The sequence below is a fragment of the Dermacentor silvarum genome, chromosome 2, assembly GCF_013339745.2.
Source record: "Dermacentor silvarum isolate Dsil-2018 chromosome 2, BIME_Dsil_1.4, whole genome shotgun sequence".
NCBI classification, from domain to species: Eukaryota; Metazoa; Arthropoda; class Arachnida; order Ixodida; family Ixodidae; genus Dermacentor; species Dermacentor silvarum.
In genome coordinates this window covers 83,579,219-83,596,277 of record NC_051155.1, presented here as the reverse complement: position 1 = coordinate 83,596,277, position 17,059 = coordinate 83,579,219, and the positions used below count along the sequence as shown (strand labels likewise).

At 44.2% G+C, this 17,059-nt stretch overlaps 1 protein-coding gene across 3 annotated transcripts in view; it reads left to right on the top strand.

The window, feature by feature from the left end:
* The window catches only part of LOC125943075 (O-acyltransferase like protein-like), a 383,274-nt gene extending 367,974 nt beyond the window's left edge, over positions 1-15,300 (top strand). Inside the window, exons 13-15 of one of the 3 annotated variants that reach the window (XM_049661433.1) lie at positions 5,503-5,683; positions 7,408-7,550; positions 14,841-15,300. In XM_049661433.1, the coding sequence (XP_049517390.1) occupies positions 5,503-5,683; positions 7,408-7,550; positions 14,841-14,954 (438 nt within the window). In that variant the 3' untranslated portion in view covers positions 14,955-15,300. The remainder of the gene's footprint in view (positions 1-5,502; positions 5,684-7,407; positions 7,551-14,840) is intronic. The other 2 variants (XM_049661430.1, XM_049661431.1) reach the window with 2 other exon arrangements.
* Positions 15,301-17,059: the final 1,759 nt, after the last annotated feature.

Here is a 17,059-nt window from a genome sequence, read left to right as displayed (position 1 = left end):
ACCCTTGCTTTCCCTGCACGTAGCTCAGCTATGCCTCTAGCGACGCAAATTTCACGGTCAAGCAGTAAGTGATGATCGCCCTCGATGACGCCCTCCATATCTGCAGGCACTTCGGCACCGACGGAAATCATTACACTGGAGCGAGGCGGAACGGTGACTTGTTCTTCTAGCACATTCAAGGCATGGTAACTGATGTCTGTATCCGGTGGTATCGCGTTGTGCGTTGAAAGCGTTATTGACTTGGACCTTAAATCGATGACTGCACCATGTTGGTTTAGAAAGTCCATGCCTAGGATGACGTCCCTGGAGCAGTGCTGCATGATTACGAAGCTCGCCGGGTAAGTGCGATTGTTAACCGTGACTCGCGCTGTGCAGATTCCAGCCGGCGTTATTAGGTGGCCTCCCGCTGTCCGGATATCAGGACCTTGCCAGGCCGTCCTCACCTTATTCAACTTGGCGGCGAACGGGCCACTGAAGACGGAATAGTCAGCTCCAGTGTCGACGAGAGCGGTGACGCTATGACCATCGATTACCACGTCTAAGTCGGTAGACCGTCGTCTGGCGTTGCGGTTAAGTCGTGGCGTCGGATCACGGATACGTCGGCTTGCTTCGCTGCTGCTACGTCGCGTCGGAAGGTCTTCTTTCGGCGGCGAAGTGTTGTCGAGGCTGTTGCTAGGCGGCGTGCTGATATCTCGTCGTGATGAATCGCGAATCGTCGTCGTCGGGGGCGTCGGAGGATCTTCGGCATTGCGTCGTACAGCAACCGCACCTCCATCGGTTGCTGCCTTTAGTTTCCCGGGTAAGGGCTGGGAGATCGGCCCCGGGTGGGACCGTTGTACTGACGGCGATGCGGCGAGATGTAGCGGCCTGGTGACGGCGAGCGTGAGGATGGTCGTGGTTGCCACTGGGCTCCGGCGAGGTAGTCAGCGATGTCGCGCGGTCGTTCACCTCGATCGGGACGCGGCGCGTTGACGGGGAACCCTCGTAGGCCCATCTCGCGGTATGGGCATCGGCGGTAGACATGGCGGGCTTCCCCGCAGTGATAGCAGAGCGGGCGGTGGTCGGGGGCGCGCCAAATGTCCGTCTTCCTCTGGTAGCTGCGCTGGGCGACGGGCGGGCGTGCTGGCGGCGGCGGCGGTGGACGACGGAACTGCGGCGTTACGGGGCCCTGGCGCGAGCGCGCAGGGGGGCCTTGACGACGGGCGACGGCGGCGTAGGTCATCGCTTGCGGCTGTAGTTGAGGCGATGCCGGAACTTCTGGCACTTCCAGTGATCGCTGAACCTCTTCTTTAACTATGTCGGCGATTGAAGTCACCTGAGGCTGCGACCTTGGGAATAATTTCTGTAGTTCTTCCCGTACAACAGCTCTGATCGTCTCGTGCAGGTCGTCGGCGCCTAGAGCTTGAGCTTCGGCGTAGTTTGTCAGCGCACGGCGGTTGTATTGTCTGGCTCGCATTTCAAGCGTCTTCTCGATCGTTGTCGCCTCCGAAACAAATTCTGCCACAGTCTTGGGCGGGTTGCGCATCAATCCAGTGAATAGATGCTCTTTGACGCCCCGCATCAAGAACCTAACTTTCTTTTCTTCGGACATGTCGGGGTCGGCGTGGCGGAAGAGGCGAGTCATCTCCTCCGTGAAGATCGCGATGCTCTCGTTCGGCAATTGAACTCTGGTTTCCAGGAGAACTTCAGCCCTTTCTTTCCGTACGACACTCGTGAAGGTCCTCACGAAGTTCTCGCGAAATAGGTCCCAAGTCACCAGGGTGGTCTCCCTGTTCTCAAACCATGTCCGAGCAGCGTCATCCAACGAAAAATAGACATGGCGCAGCTTGTCATCGTCGCTCCATTTGTTGAATGTCGCGGTCCTCTCGTACGTCTCCAGCCATGTTTCAGGGTCTTCAGCTGATGATCCACGGAAGGTCGGTGGCTCCCGAGGTTGCTGCAGCAGGATGGGGGACGCTGGGGCTGCCATTGAGGTCGTTGACTTGGCCTTGATCGCTGTGGTCTTCTCGGGAAGAAGTCCGTATTCTGGCAAAAGACCTTGCTGCCTACGGCTAGCTCGCTGGTCCTTGGCGACGTTGGTCTCGTCCTCCGGTTTCGGGCTTGGGTCGCGGCTTTGCGGGGGCGTCCGCTGCATGGACACAAAAGCACCTCCACCAGATGTCACGTAGTAGTGACGCTGAAGTAAACAGTCGCAAAACTGTGTGCAACAAAACTGGTTGTTCACTGGGCGAACCCGTGCCCACAAAAGCAAGCCACACCCAAAGCACAACGAAAGCGGCGAACACAGTCGGCGGTCGTCGAAAATCTGATCAGCGGCGAAACGCGTCGGCTTTTATACCTGAGTCATCGAAGGTTCTAGATTAATCCCTGATGCCCGCGTGTCTTCCAGAAAGTTCTAGACAATTCGCGTCAGTCATGCAATCAGATAACATAAGCGTCGGTGAAAACAGGCAATGGAAAGAAGCATCGATAACGTTCTAGAAACTTCCGATACAGGCGCGTCCTGCGCCGAGCGATAACTTTTAACATTTGTTAGCCGGTGGAAAGCGGCCACCGGTGAAAGATAAACATCTATACGTGTCAATATCTAGTGCTCTGCTTGCCTTACAGCTTAATATTTTTATCTTGTTAAGGCTACCAAAAGCCTGTAAAACATGTGTAAGCTGGAAAACATGAAAAAAAAGAACTGTATTATAGGAAATATTCCTTATAATGCACGTACAGTAAAATGAATGTTCACGAAATTACTGAAATATTAAATAGCACACTCTTGCCTCCACTTTTCACTGACTTTAAACGCAATAGCATATCACACTTAGTTCAACCTGTAACTACAATGGTCACAAGACAACCAAAATAGCGAAATGTTTTACGCCTGAGAATAATTACGGTTTTCAAATGCCTAACTACATTTACGGTCTTCAAATGCTCAACTACATTTAGCAACCACCGTCAACTTTTTCAGTGTATCAGATATTGACTTGTCTTTGCTTTAGAGCGTCTAATAGTTGGTTGTTTAGTATTTTATGCTGTGTTGGATTTACTTTCATATTTTTATTGCGATAGCAATTATATCGACACTCCAAAGCAGATTTCTGCCGTCGGTCGTCGCCGTCGCCGTCGCCGTGAGGTTCCGTATGACGTCAATGGAGATGAAATCGTCGCCGCGCGCCGCCGAACGCTGTATGTGCGAGTGAAAGGGGGCGAGGGACGCGCGCTTTCATGGGGAGTGAACGCACGGCGCAGAACAAACGCGCGTTCTGCGCCGTGCTCCCTTAAGGGCTGCAGAAGTAGGCGTCTCTTTCCTCTTTTACGATCACCATATATGTAGAGTAAACGCGCCCTCTTCTGACGCACGAAATGCCGTGGGGGGGGGAGGGGGAGGGAAGAGAAGCGACGTTTAGCTGCGGCACCAAGTGCCTATTTATATCAGAGGCTCCGGCAACAGTCACCAACGCCGCACGCATTTTGTGCGAACGCGGGCAAAACGCCGACGGCGTCGACAACAGTTCTGCGTGTTGCCGGTGCTGCTGCATGTCCAAGTTTATACACCTGATAAAGCTACTATCATTACTCCGTATAGCTCTCTACAAATTTGCTATCGCAATTGATGCTTCGCCTTTCAGGTGAAACTGCGACAACTTTTTTCTCATTTATGCTAAACTTCTTGATATTACTGGAGCACCTTGTTATCTTACCGATCGCAGCTGAATATGCGCATCTGAGCTGATTTAATATACGAATTTGTTGTGGTGTACACGCTACTTAATCCCTCGCTGTACCTAAAACCCCTGTAATGCTACCGTTATGTCTTCTAGTGTAACAGGGATTGAGGAATTATCAAGCCGTTTCAACAGCTTTTTCCTCAAGCGTCCTGCCATTTATACAACATAATTGAGCTGAAAAGAAAAACGAGTGCGTCGTTCAATATTTTGGACTCCACCAGCACGACCTCGTGCTTTGATAATTCGCCTCGTGCCTTCTCGTGTTACGTGACCTTGCGCTTTGTTTTTATACTTCGCTGGTGCCTTCTCTAAATCAAAACTAGCTACGCAAAGTCAATCCAGAAGTCGCCTCCCACGTTCAAAGCATTGGGTGAGCTAGCTGTTGCGTTTGCTTCTTTATTCGTAACATGCCTAACAGTGTTAATTAAGAGGGTGTATGACAAATAGTGCTGCCCCTCTCTCTGTACATATCGCTCAGTAAACAGAACTCATGCAAATTGGAAGAAAGTCATTTATCTGCCCCTTTAAGGTTCCCTTTAACGAGATTCTACTGTAGTTTTTTTGTGTACCATAGCAGGCAAGGATTTCAAGGCATACAATGTATTTTCTAACGATACAAATGATTTTCTTAACCTAATGAAATTGAACAAAAAATTGATTTATTTGTTCGTTCATACGGAATTGATGTGTTCGAAACTCAAGAACAATGATGCTATGTCTAAATCACTATCGATTGATCACATATGAGACGATATTTTCGCGTGGTTTGAACCATAGGTGTCTAGTTTTAAAGACGATAGTCTTTCTTGGGGAACTTAAACGCTGAAAATTTGGTCTGTCTGTCTGTCTGTCTGTCTGTTTGTCTGTCTGTCACCCGATTCAGCCACCCGGCCAAAGTTGGACCACTTGCTTACCGCCCACACTACTTAAACTGGTACGGCTGTTCATACTTGTGAACGTTATCGATCACAAAGTAAATATTACGCATATCTGAGGCGCAACATCACTAGGTAAGTATTAGGAGGTGTGTTCCTTTAATAGAAAATACATAGATACGTAACTCTAAAGACCCTAGTTTCTTAAGCTGCGCTGAAAATGCCATGCTATGCGCGCCGACGAACGACGTTCCCCGACGGCGCGCCGACGAGCGCCCTCTGCCATGGAGGAAGGAAACCCTCTGCACAAGCTCATGTTTCCCCATGTATTGCCAGATGGCATCCATGTCTCACGCAGCGCCTCCTCAATTTTATCAATGCCAGCCAGATGCGGCCGATTCAACATAAAGGAAGCGCTGTCTGAGGCAGGGCAAAACATAAATGGCCGCTTGATGAAATAATGCGGTGAAATGAAATCTGTTCAAACAAACCTTCATGCCAGGATGGAAATGGTACGAGAACAGCATCACGGGTGGCCGCGGATCAGACCAGCACTCATGTAGTACGGCCGGCAGAAGACTATCGTCTTTCGACGACATTTGCAGCGAAGCACGCAGATACGCGGCAATTTTTTGGTTTGCCGTTCATGCTCTTAATGATAACAGTGACACAGTTCATCTAGTTACGTAGATTCGCAATGAACTGAGCTACATGGTCTACCTTAAGCTCTCATAGAACGAAGATAATTAGGTGGAAATTGAAAGTATTTTGCAGAAATACATCACGCATGACAACAGATACGCAGCAATAACAATATGAGCAGTACCTTGAGTGTTTACGGAATTCCTGCAATATTATTTTTGGTAGTTTCAAACAATAACATATTGATCTTATATTTGCAGTGCTATGAGTGCCTGGGCTGGTTGGTGTGCCTGTTTTGCCTTCTGTTTGCCCTCCTTGGCCTACGCATTATAAATCCTGCGGTGCAAAGTCCCTTACGCGGTGCTTTCCATGCTGCTGCGCCGACGTTTTGGTGCCTGGGGATAGCATGGATTGTCTACGCCTCCATGGCAGGATGTGGTGGTAAGGGGTACCATCAACAAGCAGTAATTTTCTTGCATAATGCCATCAACAACGTATGGGCGGGAGTTCTCATGTGATATCAGGTGCTTTACTGAACACTTTATTCACTTATGAAAAACGGTTCTATAGAGTTTCATGTGTTAATGCTCTTGTACTTTAATTCCTTGCTTTTTTGCTTGTTACGTTACACGATTTGCAAGGTTTCCCAGCTAAAGTTATTCAAACTGTTGACAAAACTAGCACAATATACCATTATGAGACTCTGGTGTCCGGTTATCACTCCTTTTTTGACACCAAGATTCCATAATTACCCAGGTAATTAGTACAGAGAAATTATTCTGGTGGCGGAAGAGGACTGATGACCGATTTGCGTAGGTATTACCAAGAAATTATACCATTAGCAAACAGGTTAACATTAGGTGGGCCGCCTGTGCAAGTTTACTTGTGAAATTAGCAGACGCTACTGCAGAATAAAACTACGAAGAAGCAACTTCATGTATTAGAAAGCTAGATTGTGATGCGCTTTCACCCATAACATTCTTGCAGTACAGAGAACATGTTTGCGAAAGAAGTATCTCTGAACAATAAACCGAGCAGCTAACTGCTATTGATCTACAGCAGCTAGTTACTACTAAAACATCTGGTTATGACCAAAGATATCATGAAAATTTTGACCAGGACATTTGCCAGCACATGGCAACTATGTCTACGATGGTAGACACAGTTACGATTATTCAGTACTAAATGAATTTCCAGGGCTCGTGTATAAAAATAGGTTATATCCGTTTACCATCTCGCATAAAATGCAAATATTTTCACAAGTTTAGTATCGCAAGCTACGCAAGCTATATTTATAACCAACAACATGCCGAACATAGTTCAGTCCTTAGAAAAACATGTACACCTGCTATATTACTAGCAACAATCACTGCTTTGCCCCTGCCACTCTCCTTCATCATACACTTTACTCGTAGTCATGTACACAAGAACACCGCTGGTGAAGAGCCGGAAGAGAACAAAACACGGCCAGCCTGCGCTAAATGTAGCGGCCCCCGGTGTAGATTTTGTACAATCTTCATTCCAACCTACAGCGCCCACTTTTCAATTTCGTGTCCTGAAGTTCAGTGCCGCTATTTCTTTTAAGGCGAAATTCTTAGACGGCTCATGGGTCGAAAACTTGACCGTCCTGAAAATTCAATGGCAACAAAATTCAATGGCACAAAATTGTGGGTTGAACCCTCGACCTTTCGTGTTAATTAATGGGGGGTTAATAAAGGCACAGGTAATTATCATAGAGGTAACTAAAGCCCTCGAACCCACGACCTTTAGTGTTGCATAAGGCGTTTAGTGTTAATAAGTCATATTTTAATAAGGTAGAGTTATTTAGGGCACTCGAACCCACGACCTTTGGTGGGAAAGACAAGTGATAGGAAGTAACCACACATTCGAATGAGAATGTCCAGTAATTTAATGAATGTGTCGTTAGCGTGCAGGCTTTCGCCTTCATCCTATTTACCGTATGCTAAAGCGACTGTCAACGTGAATTTTCCTAAATTTGCTCGTTTAGATCAAATCACAATTGCCTATCGAATAATATTACGTCATCACAAATGTGTTTCCATATATACAAATATAATCGTGCGCAACGTAATTTCTATTTTACGCTTATCTTTTCTCCATGCTATGAGCTAACGCATGTTCTTCCATCTGGATTCGGGTTTCAGGTTTCATTACCAATTTCCTCTCCTGTGGTATATTTGAGCTGCTCAGCAAGCTTGTGTTTGCGGTATACATTGTGCATCAGCCTCTTATGTACGTATTCCTCGCATCACGACAGGAAAGCTTCGACTACAATTATTTCCTTATGGTAAGATTGCTTTCTCATAAGCGACGAGCTCTGATTTTTTGCTATACTGTGAGAAAACATTGATAAATCTAATGATATACACATATAGTCGCCTGCTATTGCAGAAAATAAATCTGTTGAATAACTGACAAATCTGTCAGCAGCGCACATCACCTGCGCTGCTGACCTGGAGAAAGTTATTTAGGTTTATACAGCCGTCAATATAGCACCTCTTTCTATCGCTATGTTTGCGCTGTTCTTTAAATACAAGAATAACAGCATACCCATGAATTTCGCTTACAATACACGTTGGAAGAAAAGCGTGCTTAACATAACTGCAGCCCGCATTGTGATTTATGTTTTTTTCGTGTGTTTTTCTTGTACAATTAGTAAACTTATTGTTATTTACGTTTTATTGCGTTTACTGATTACATTTTTGCGCTTTGTGATACGCTGTTCGTGCTATTGCTACTTTTTCCAAAGGTTGGATGATATTTTGTTTGCATGTACAAACTGTGCTACTCCATTTATATGTACTGCGTGCCCAAGTCTGCACTCTACATATGTCCGAGTCTGCTTTCTATATATTCAAAAGCGCTGCATCTTTGCTCTCTATATGCATGTAGCCTTTAATGTAGATTGCTTGCACTGGTCAGTGCTAACGATTTTGTGCTTAGAGAAGCTTTGTTTGTACGTATTGATAACCTGTTTTTATTAATGTCAATATGAGTGCGAAGTACGTAAGCCCGACCACACTAAATTCTCTTGTAACAGTGCAGTGTAATCAACCTTTAACATTTCTCCACATAAACATGCAGTCAGCCTGCTCGAAGGAAGAAGATCTGCTTGTTTTTATTGAAAAATTTAGTTTCGAGTTTTCAGTTATTATGCTGACGGAAACTTGGTACCGTACTGATGCAGATGTAATACAGATTGAGGAATATAGTTTCATCAGTGTTAACAGGGAGAAAAGAAGAGGAGGTGGCGTCTGCCTGTACGTTAAAAATGGTATTGGTTACGAGTGTATCACCGATTGGTCAGTCTGTTCAACGGACATCGAAATACTTTCCGTAAGGTGCGGGAAATTAGTATTCGCTGTAGTGTACAGGCCACCGGACGGAAATATAAACAGTTTCTTAAAATTTTTAGAAAAGTATTTCTCATTTATTAACGAGCTACAATACACATTAGTCATGGGTGGTGACTTAAATGTCGACATGTTAGAGAACACAAATAAGCGATCCGAGTTATCTGCTCTTTTAGCTTCAAATTACCTTTCTAATGTGATTTCAACCCCGACCAGAATTACGCCGACAAGTGCAACACTCATAGATTTGTTTTTAACAAACGCTCCGCCTGACGAGATACATTCTGGTGTTCTTGATATGACAATCAGCGATCACTTACCTATATACCTTGTTTTGGCTCGGAATCGCAAACAAAAGGTCAAAGCTTTGCCACAGGTTAAATTTCAACAAATTATCCACGTTCACTTTTATCTTTCCGAGAAGAAATTAGCTCTGTAATCTGGGAAGATGTGTTGTCCTTATCCTCGCCCGATCTAGCATACAACCGTTTTATGGAGATCGTGTGCTCAGTTTATCAGAAACACTTTCCTTATAAAACTATTAAAAACTTAAGCGTGCCCGTAAGCCATGGATAAATGCCTCCATACTCAAAATGATTAAAGAAAAAAATAGGCTTTTTAATGTCTTTCTAATACGGCGCGACTCAGTTGCTTTCACCACTTTCAAGAAGTATCGAAATAACTTGAACAAAATTCAGAGGCAAGCGAGACATAATTATTATTTCACAATGTTTGATGGCGTGATAAACGTGAAAGAAATGTGGAATAAGCTGAACGCTGTAATATCTGCAAGGCAACACGCGAATGTTATTGATGAACTCGAAATAGGCAACGAATTATACAAAGGTAAAGAATTGGCTGACAAATTCAATAAGCACTTCACTACACTAGTTGAAAGCACACATGATGACGACGCTCTCACCTACCTACCCCCTCCCATACAGAATTCCCTATTCGCCACACCAACTAATGAATACGAGGTAATAAATGTGTTTAGATGCTTTAAGGTGAGCAAGAGTGAGGACATAGATGGTTTAAAACTACAACCCATAAATTTTGTTATCGACCTACTCAGTCCATACTTAACACACATATATAATCTCTCCTTAAGTACCGGTACCTTTCCACAGCGTATGAAGACTGCCAAGATAACTGTAATACATAAGAAAGGTTAAAAAAATAATTTGAGTAACTATAGGCCGATTTCTATATTACCAATATTCTCAAAGGGACTAGAGAAAATTTTATTTACTAGATTGTCAAAATTTTTTGAAGAACACTCAGTTATAACGCCTTCACAGTATGGATTTAGACCTGGTCTTTCGACACAAAGCGCGTTACTATATCAAAAAGAACTCATCCTAAACAATATCGAGGCAAAAAGAATAACTTTAGGAATTTACGTAGATTTTTCAAAGGCCTTCGATACCATAAATCATGTAACGTTACTACAAAAACTGAGTTGCTACGGAATTCGTGGTGTTGTACTAGAATTTATTAAAAGCTACTTGACCAATCGATACCAAAGTGTGTCCATAAACAAAGAACTGTCGGAGCTAGAAAAAATTAGATATGGTGTACCTCAGGGCAGCATACTCGGTCCACTTCTGTTTATTATTTTCATAAATGATATTGTAAGTATAGATACCTCAGCACAATACGTAATTTATGCAGACGATACGAGTTTATTTTTTACAGGAACGAATGCCGACACCATCATAGCATCAGCAAATGACACATTAAACAGACTACACACTTGGACAGTAAAGAATTCACTCTGTATTAACTGTGCTAAAACAAAAGCTGTTCTTTTTCGGGCCAAATCTACATCATGCAAAACGCTTAATTCCCTAAGTATAAATAATCTTAGAATAGAAATTTCGTCATCTGCAAAGACACTGGGAGTTGTGTTTCACGAGTATATGTCTTGGGAACACCACACAGACTACATAAGAAATAAACTGAGTAAAACCGTAGGTATCCTGCGAAAATGTCAGCGCATACTGCCAGTGCCACAAAAGCTTATGCTATATAACGCTCTTTTCTCTCCTCATTTGCGTTACTGCCATCTAGTTTGGGCTACCGGTACGAAGAACTCCTTGCACAACTTAATCACATTGCAAAAAAATGCCTTGCGTTGCATTGCAGGTTTGCCGTACACTGCGCACACGTCCGAATTATTTGCTAAGTTCAATGTTTTAAAAGTTACAACCCTATACGAATATCACCTCTTGACAGCTTTTAGGTCCGAATTAATTCAGAAAGGCAGCCACGTTCGCACTTTAGCAAATTTAACTCTTAATCCCTCCTCACGCTTAACCAGACACACCAACCATTGGTATATCCCCCGGCCGCGAACAAATTATGGACTGCAACTATTGCAGTATTGTCTTCCGAGCACACTAAATAAGTTTAAACTAACAGATGAAAGTTTACGCACGTTATCAAAAAACGCTATTTTAATTATGATATCCCGAACTCTTTGTGCTTAAAACATGAAAACTATTTTGCATTAGTTTGTATGAGCCTGAAAAGAAAAAAAAAATTGCTTTGAAATTGTTCTCCGGGTGCTTGTTTCCGTTGCTGTCGTTGTAAACAGGGGGTGGCGGGGCTAGTCAAGCTGCTAAAGAGCAGCTTTTTTCCCGCTATCCTCACCATTTATGTACATTTTTTTCTGTATTGGTGTGCCAAAAAAATGGTGAAATAAAGCCAATATCAATCAAATCTAAGAACAGAGAGCTGGGCCTATTGTGCATAGCTTTTTTTTTCGGGGAACTACTTTCAGGGATCTCGCTTTGAATGTGTGTTCCCCGGCAATAGCATTGAAATAATGCTTTTTATGTCTGACGGTGAGGCGTAGCGGTGGGAAGCTTGTGAGATAAATACAGCGCAAAAGAGCAATGCGTATGAAGAAAAGCTAAAGCTCTCGATTACCGACCTATCCTTTCCTTCTGCCCTTGAATATTTCGTCGAAAGCGATGGTCAATATACTATCTTCAAAAGAACAGTGCGTTCGGCACGTTGGTAATGCATACTGAACACTATTGACTATCTTGTATTGAAAACTATTCAATGGTATCTTGCGCAACTTGTGAGTGAACGCGGGAGGTGTGTACATCTAGCACGGAACTCTAAATTTATGTGAATACCCTGAGAAACATTTGTGAAAATGTGAAAGATTTATTTGAAAACGAAAAATAACTAGTGTGTAATATGTGTAATAAGTGTGAAAGTAACTTATAAGTGCGCATATCGAATAAAATGTAATCTTATTCAAGGTAAAATTTTATACATATCTCGACAAATTTTGTAGCGATATACGCGAAGCGTTTAAGAAAATGAATGCTTTTTCTAAAGTAGGGGTGCTTTAATATCTATTGTCACCAGCGGTAGCAACACGCAGTTGAAGATGCGAGAGCATCAAAATTTATGCTCTCGTCCAAGTGCTAGCATATTGCTCAGTGGTTTGGAAAGACAATTGTGCGATTCATTTAATTTTTAGAGGATACAAAGACAGCCAAAATGTTCGAATCACAACCGCCAGACTAGATACTTAGCGGTTGAGCAAACATGACGCAGAAACGAGTTCACGCAGCTCGAAGAGCCGTGCAGAGTGATGAATACGGCGAGATTCATACGCTAAAAAATCAGAGCCTTTCCCATGTTGAGGAAATGGGGATAACTGAAGCTTGGTGGAAAGACAGCACTATCCCAGGTGTTCCGCTTCGTTTGCCCTAATCTCAGAGTAGGCGGCTCTTTTGGCCTCAACATCGCGCTCCCGCAACTCGGGGTCCGCAACTCGGGGTTCCACATCTGCCATGGAAGCCTTTACGCTAGAATCGGCACGTCGACGACGAGCCCTTTCTCGAGCGAGTTCGCGGAGCTCTTGCTCAAACGCAGCCTGCTCCTCGGTTATGAGGCACGCCCGATTATGAGGCACGCCGTAGTCTCCCACTACGGCGTGCCTCATAATCAGAACTGGTTTTGGCACGTAAAACCCCATAATTTATTTATTCCTCGGCGGAACGCACCATGCGCGGCCTTCCCATCCGGGTGCTGAAACTGATCTCCGGCGAGGGAAGCTCGGCGGAGCGCGCGCAAATCCCCTTTCCAACCCTTTCCCTCCCAGCGACACACTAAACGCCCCTGACTGGTCACGCGCGTCACGTGATCCAGCACTGGAGCAGCTTTCTCCGCACCTACTCTTTCTTTCTGTCTTTCTTTCCTTCCTACTGTATTTCTTTTCTTTAACGTCTGTATTTCGGCATTTAATAGGTGAAATCTTGCGGCAGAAAGCAGGGGCTTTTGGGGGGTGCGGGAGGGGGATCGATGCTCTCTTCTTCCTTGAGGTGGAGTGGTCCCGTAGTCGGCTCTGCAAAGAGGCGGCCAGGCTCTTCCTTTTCCTTAAAAAGCCCACAATTGTCCCTGGCTCATACCCTCACATCCAAAGCGGGTATGAACCATATTAGTTTTAGCGCTACATCGACGGCGCAGGCTAGCGTATACAAGCTTCGCTTGAAAAAGGACGGCGTTCCTACAGCAACATTGAATATCAATGACCTCTAACTTTGTAATTGAGACTCTAGGTACCCGAGGCGCTACCTAATTACTGGCGCTTTTAGGGAGTCTAGTGTCGGGATTACGTGTGACACCGCAAGTACGGCCTCTCTGCTCCATGTTTTTGTGAAAGTTGCACAGGCAAGCACTATCCCCAGAGATCCTTGAAATTAAATCGATTAGGTGTGACTATGACACGTGTGAAAACGCTTTCAGAAATTTTGTTGCTTGATATGGCGCAGCACCACTTTTTTCTCCTGTCTGCAAAACAGTAAAACATCTTTAGTCATGTTTCAGTCATGTATGAGCTGCCGTGTAGATAACTTCAGTCGTCCAGTGTTTCAAAAGGTCATGTATCGCGATCCGCAGTAACCTTTGGGATTGTGTGCTATGCTTCCCTGGATCTTGAATTCTACCCAGCCAGCGAAGCCATAACCTGAGAAAGACAAAAAATGAAAATCTTCCACTGTTGATTTCTCCCACTGCCATCAATCTTGAATGTCAGAAAGTGCATTGTTTCAACTGTAGCTTCGGGAGTCTTCAAAGCATAGCTAGTCGTGCAAAATATTCGCGGTAAAAGATAGGGCACAGCTGCTGTAAGGTAGCCGTATCATTTTTTTAATTTTTTTTCAATGATTTTACCATCATTAGGCATACTTCGGTACCACATACATCATTCCAGTTTACTGTGTAGGCACTCTAAATACGAGAATCTTTCACCAAGGTAGCACGCAAACAAGATATAGAAATGCCATGATACCAGCGAACTCAAAAAAGTTGCTTCGCCTTTCACCCGAAAGGCGAAGGATACGTGATGGCCACGATGTTAAATTAATTTAAATAAAATAATGGGGTTTTACGTGCCAAACCTAATATCTGATTATGAGGCGCGCCGTAGTGAGGAACTCCGGAAATTTGGAACACCTGGGGTTATTTAACGTGCACCTAAATCTAAGTACACGGGTGTTTTCGGATTTCGCCCCCATCAAAAGGCGGCCGCCATGGCCGGAATTCGATCCCGCGACCTCGTGCTCAACAGCCCAATACCATAGCCACTGAACAACCACTGCGGGTGTGGCCACGATGTTATCGCATTTGGACTTTATACAGAACATCACGTCGACACCGACGACGACGGCGGAAATGAGGTTGGAGTATCCATAATATCATTTCTATCGGACTAAAACATGACAGAGAAGCTGCTGCCTGCCAGGGGAGTGGGTGCGATATTTATTAAAAAGAGGCAGTTATATGATACTACAGGTCTGAAAGAGATATATTCTCTTTAGAGATTAACACTCATGATAATGCGGGCTAGCAGAATTTAAATTAGGGGGCCAAACATATTCGTGATGCATTTATTTAGCCTGTGAAATGTGGGGCGGATGTCATGAATAAATGCAGCTACATATACTTGTTATGTAATGAGATAGAAACACATTACTGAGTAGATGGTCAAAAAGATGAAAGAAGCAGTTCTTCGCCTCGAATCTTCCTCTGAATTACAACCTCATACTCATTGTGCTTCACCTCTGGTTAGTAGCCTTGGGTCACCTTTCATTATGATTTCATATTCTTACATCCCTTTGCAGCACGTTCTTCTGTACCTGACAGTTGGTATACTTATTAAAAACATACGACCTTGTTTTTTTTGTTGTTTATTTCAGGGCTACTTCTTCGTTGGAAACCTCATGCTTTCATTTGCTGTCGCCGCAGTCTTAAGCCTATTAATAGAGATGCCCATGTCCGGCCTTGAAAAGATTATTCTAGGGCGTGAATAAAGAAGTTTTGGGAGCAATAAAAATGTAACTGCAAGAATAATAACGGCAGTTGAGAGCCCATTTCCGCCAGTCAAATCTTGTTTGTTGGAGTAATTGCAACCAGGTCATCAAGCACTTCAACGCAAAAATGTGAAGTATTGCTCCTTGGAGTGCAAAACGAAGCATTTCAGTTTACTCTGCTACCGGTAACCTGATTCCGCGGCTGTTTAATTCCGGTGGATGTAATCAGACATGTACTTGACGAATTACAAGCAATAAATTGCTTCTAATCAGTTACGTTTTCGTTTTCTGGTGATATTGTAATTTTACGATTACTGGCAGTTTTCCTTGAACGAGTAAACTTTCTTTCTGCTGACCAGCACGGATTTCGAAATAGCTTATCAACAATTACACAATTGACTCAGTTGTACACGACCTTGCACTTAGGTTCAATAACCATAGACAGACAGATATGGTTCGACTTGACCTATTTAAAGTACTTGATAGTATATGCTATAACAAACTAATTGCGAAAGTGTAGAAGGCGTTTAAGGTAACCGGCCTATCAGGTGTTGGATTAAAGCTTTTTTTTTCATGGGAAACAATTTGTACTCTTCGAACATGCGACACCAAAAACTATTTCTCTATAATAAGGAGTACCACAAAGATCAGTCCTTGGACCGTTGTTATTCCTGAGCTTTGTTAAATCCATTGCAAAGAACGTCAATTCTAACATTAAGCTTTTCGTCGACGACTGCGTTATTTACCAAGAAATTAACAATTATGCAGATCATCTTTCTCTGAGTGCATCGTTTAACACAATATCTGATTGGTGTGAGCAGTGGTAGATGTCAGTTAACGTAAAGTTCGCCGTAATCAGCGTTACCAGAAAGAAAAAGACTCACACTTTACTTACGAAATCAACGGCGCAGCGCTAACTATAGTATATGAGCATAAATGTATACGTATCACGCTTACTGCTCACCTTAAATGGAACATACACATTGAGAACATTACTGCAGCAGAATTAGGTCAATTATTTTTGCTAGCGTCTAAAGCTAGCGCCTACTGCTTTTAAGTTGCTCGCATACAAAAATTCTAAAACCGATCGTGGAATTTGCAAATAGGATCTGGCTCCCTCACACAGTGACTAACTTAGCAAAACTAGAAGGAGTGCAAAGGAAATCCATAAGATTTATAGATGACAAATACAGGCGCACTGTATCACACACTCATCTTCTAGCTGCATCTAGTCTAAAAACGCTATCAAATACAGGAAAATAGGCACGCCTAAAGTTTTTCTTCCAGCGACTTCACAACAACTTTAACATAGACACGTCGAAATCTCGTCTTCCAAATCTCAAACTACACGTCAAAACCATCCAAATAAAAAAAAAAATGCTGTGGTTTAGTTTTGTTTAACCCTGGTTGATAGCGAAAGCTTCACTGCCCTGGCTAGGCCCATTGTCGAGCTGTATCCGAAGTGTGGTTTCGCGGTGATATACAGACATGTTTGCAATGAATACAGTGTTTATTCATCATGTTTAAGCTTATGAAGACACTGCAGTGATCAGTAAAGTAGTGAGACTTCGTTGCAACTCGCTGCCGGGCCCAACTCTACTCGGGCAACGGCGGCAATGTCTCATTTCAGGGCTCCGTAAAGGCCTTAATATAGTCCGACGTAGAGTGAACGCGCGCACACGTTATGTCACGTTGGCGAGAACAGCAGCGGCTATAGTTCGACCGATTGTTCGACGTACTGGCGCCGCCAACGTAACCGGACGCGCGGCCAATGCGCTCCGACGCGCCTTGCGTCTGATGACGCTCGCTCGCACGCACGCAAATACACGAGCACAATCGTATGGACGCGCGCGCGCGCGCGCGCTCGCACGCACGCACACACACACACACACACACACACACACACACACACACACACACACACACACACACACACACACACACACACACACACACACACACACACACACACACACACACACACGCACACCGATTAGGTCGGACTATAAACATGCCCTAATGCTCTCTAGTGGTTTGAACTCTAGCTCTAAAGGTGAAAACTGCTGAGTCACCGACGGCTGCCCGAGGTAGTGTAATGAAGCTTT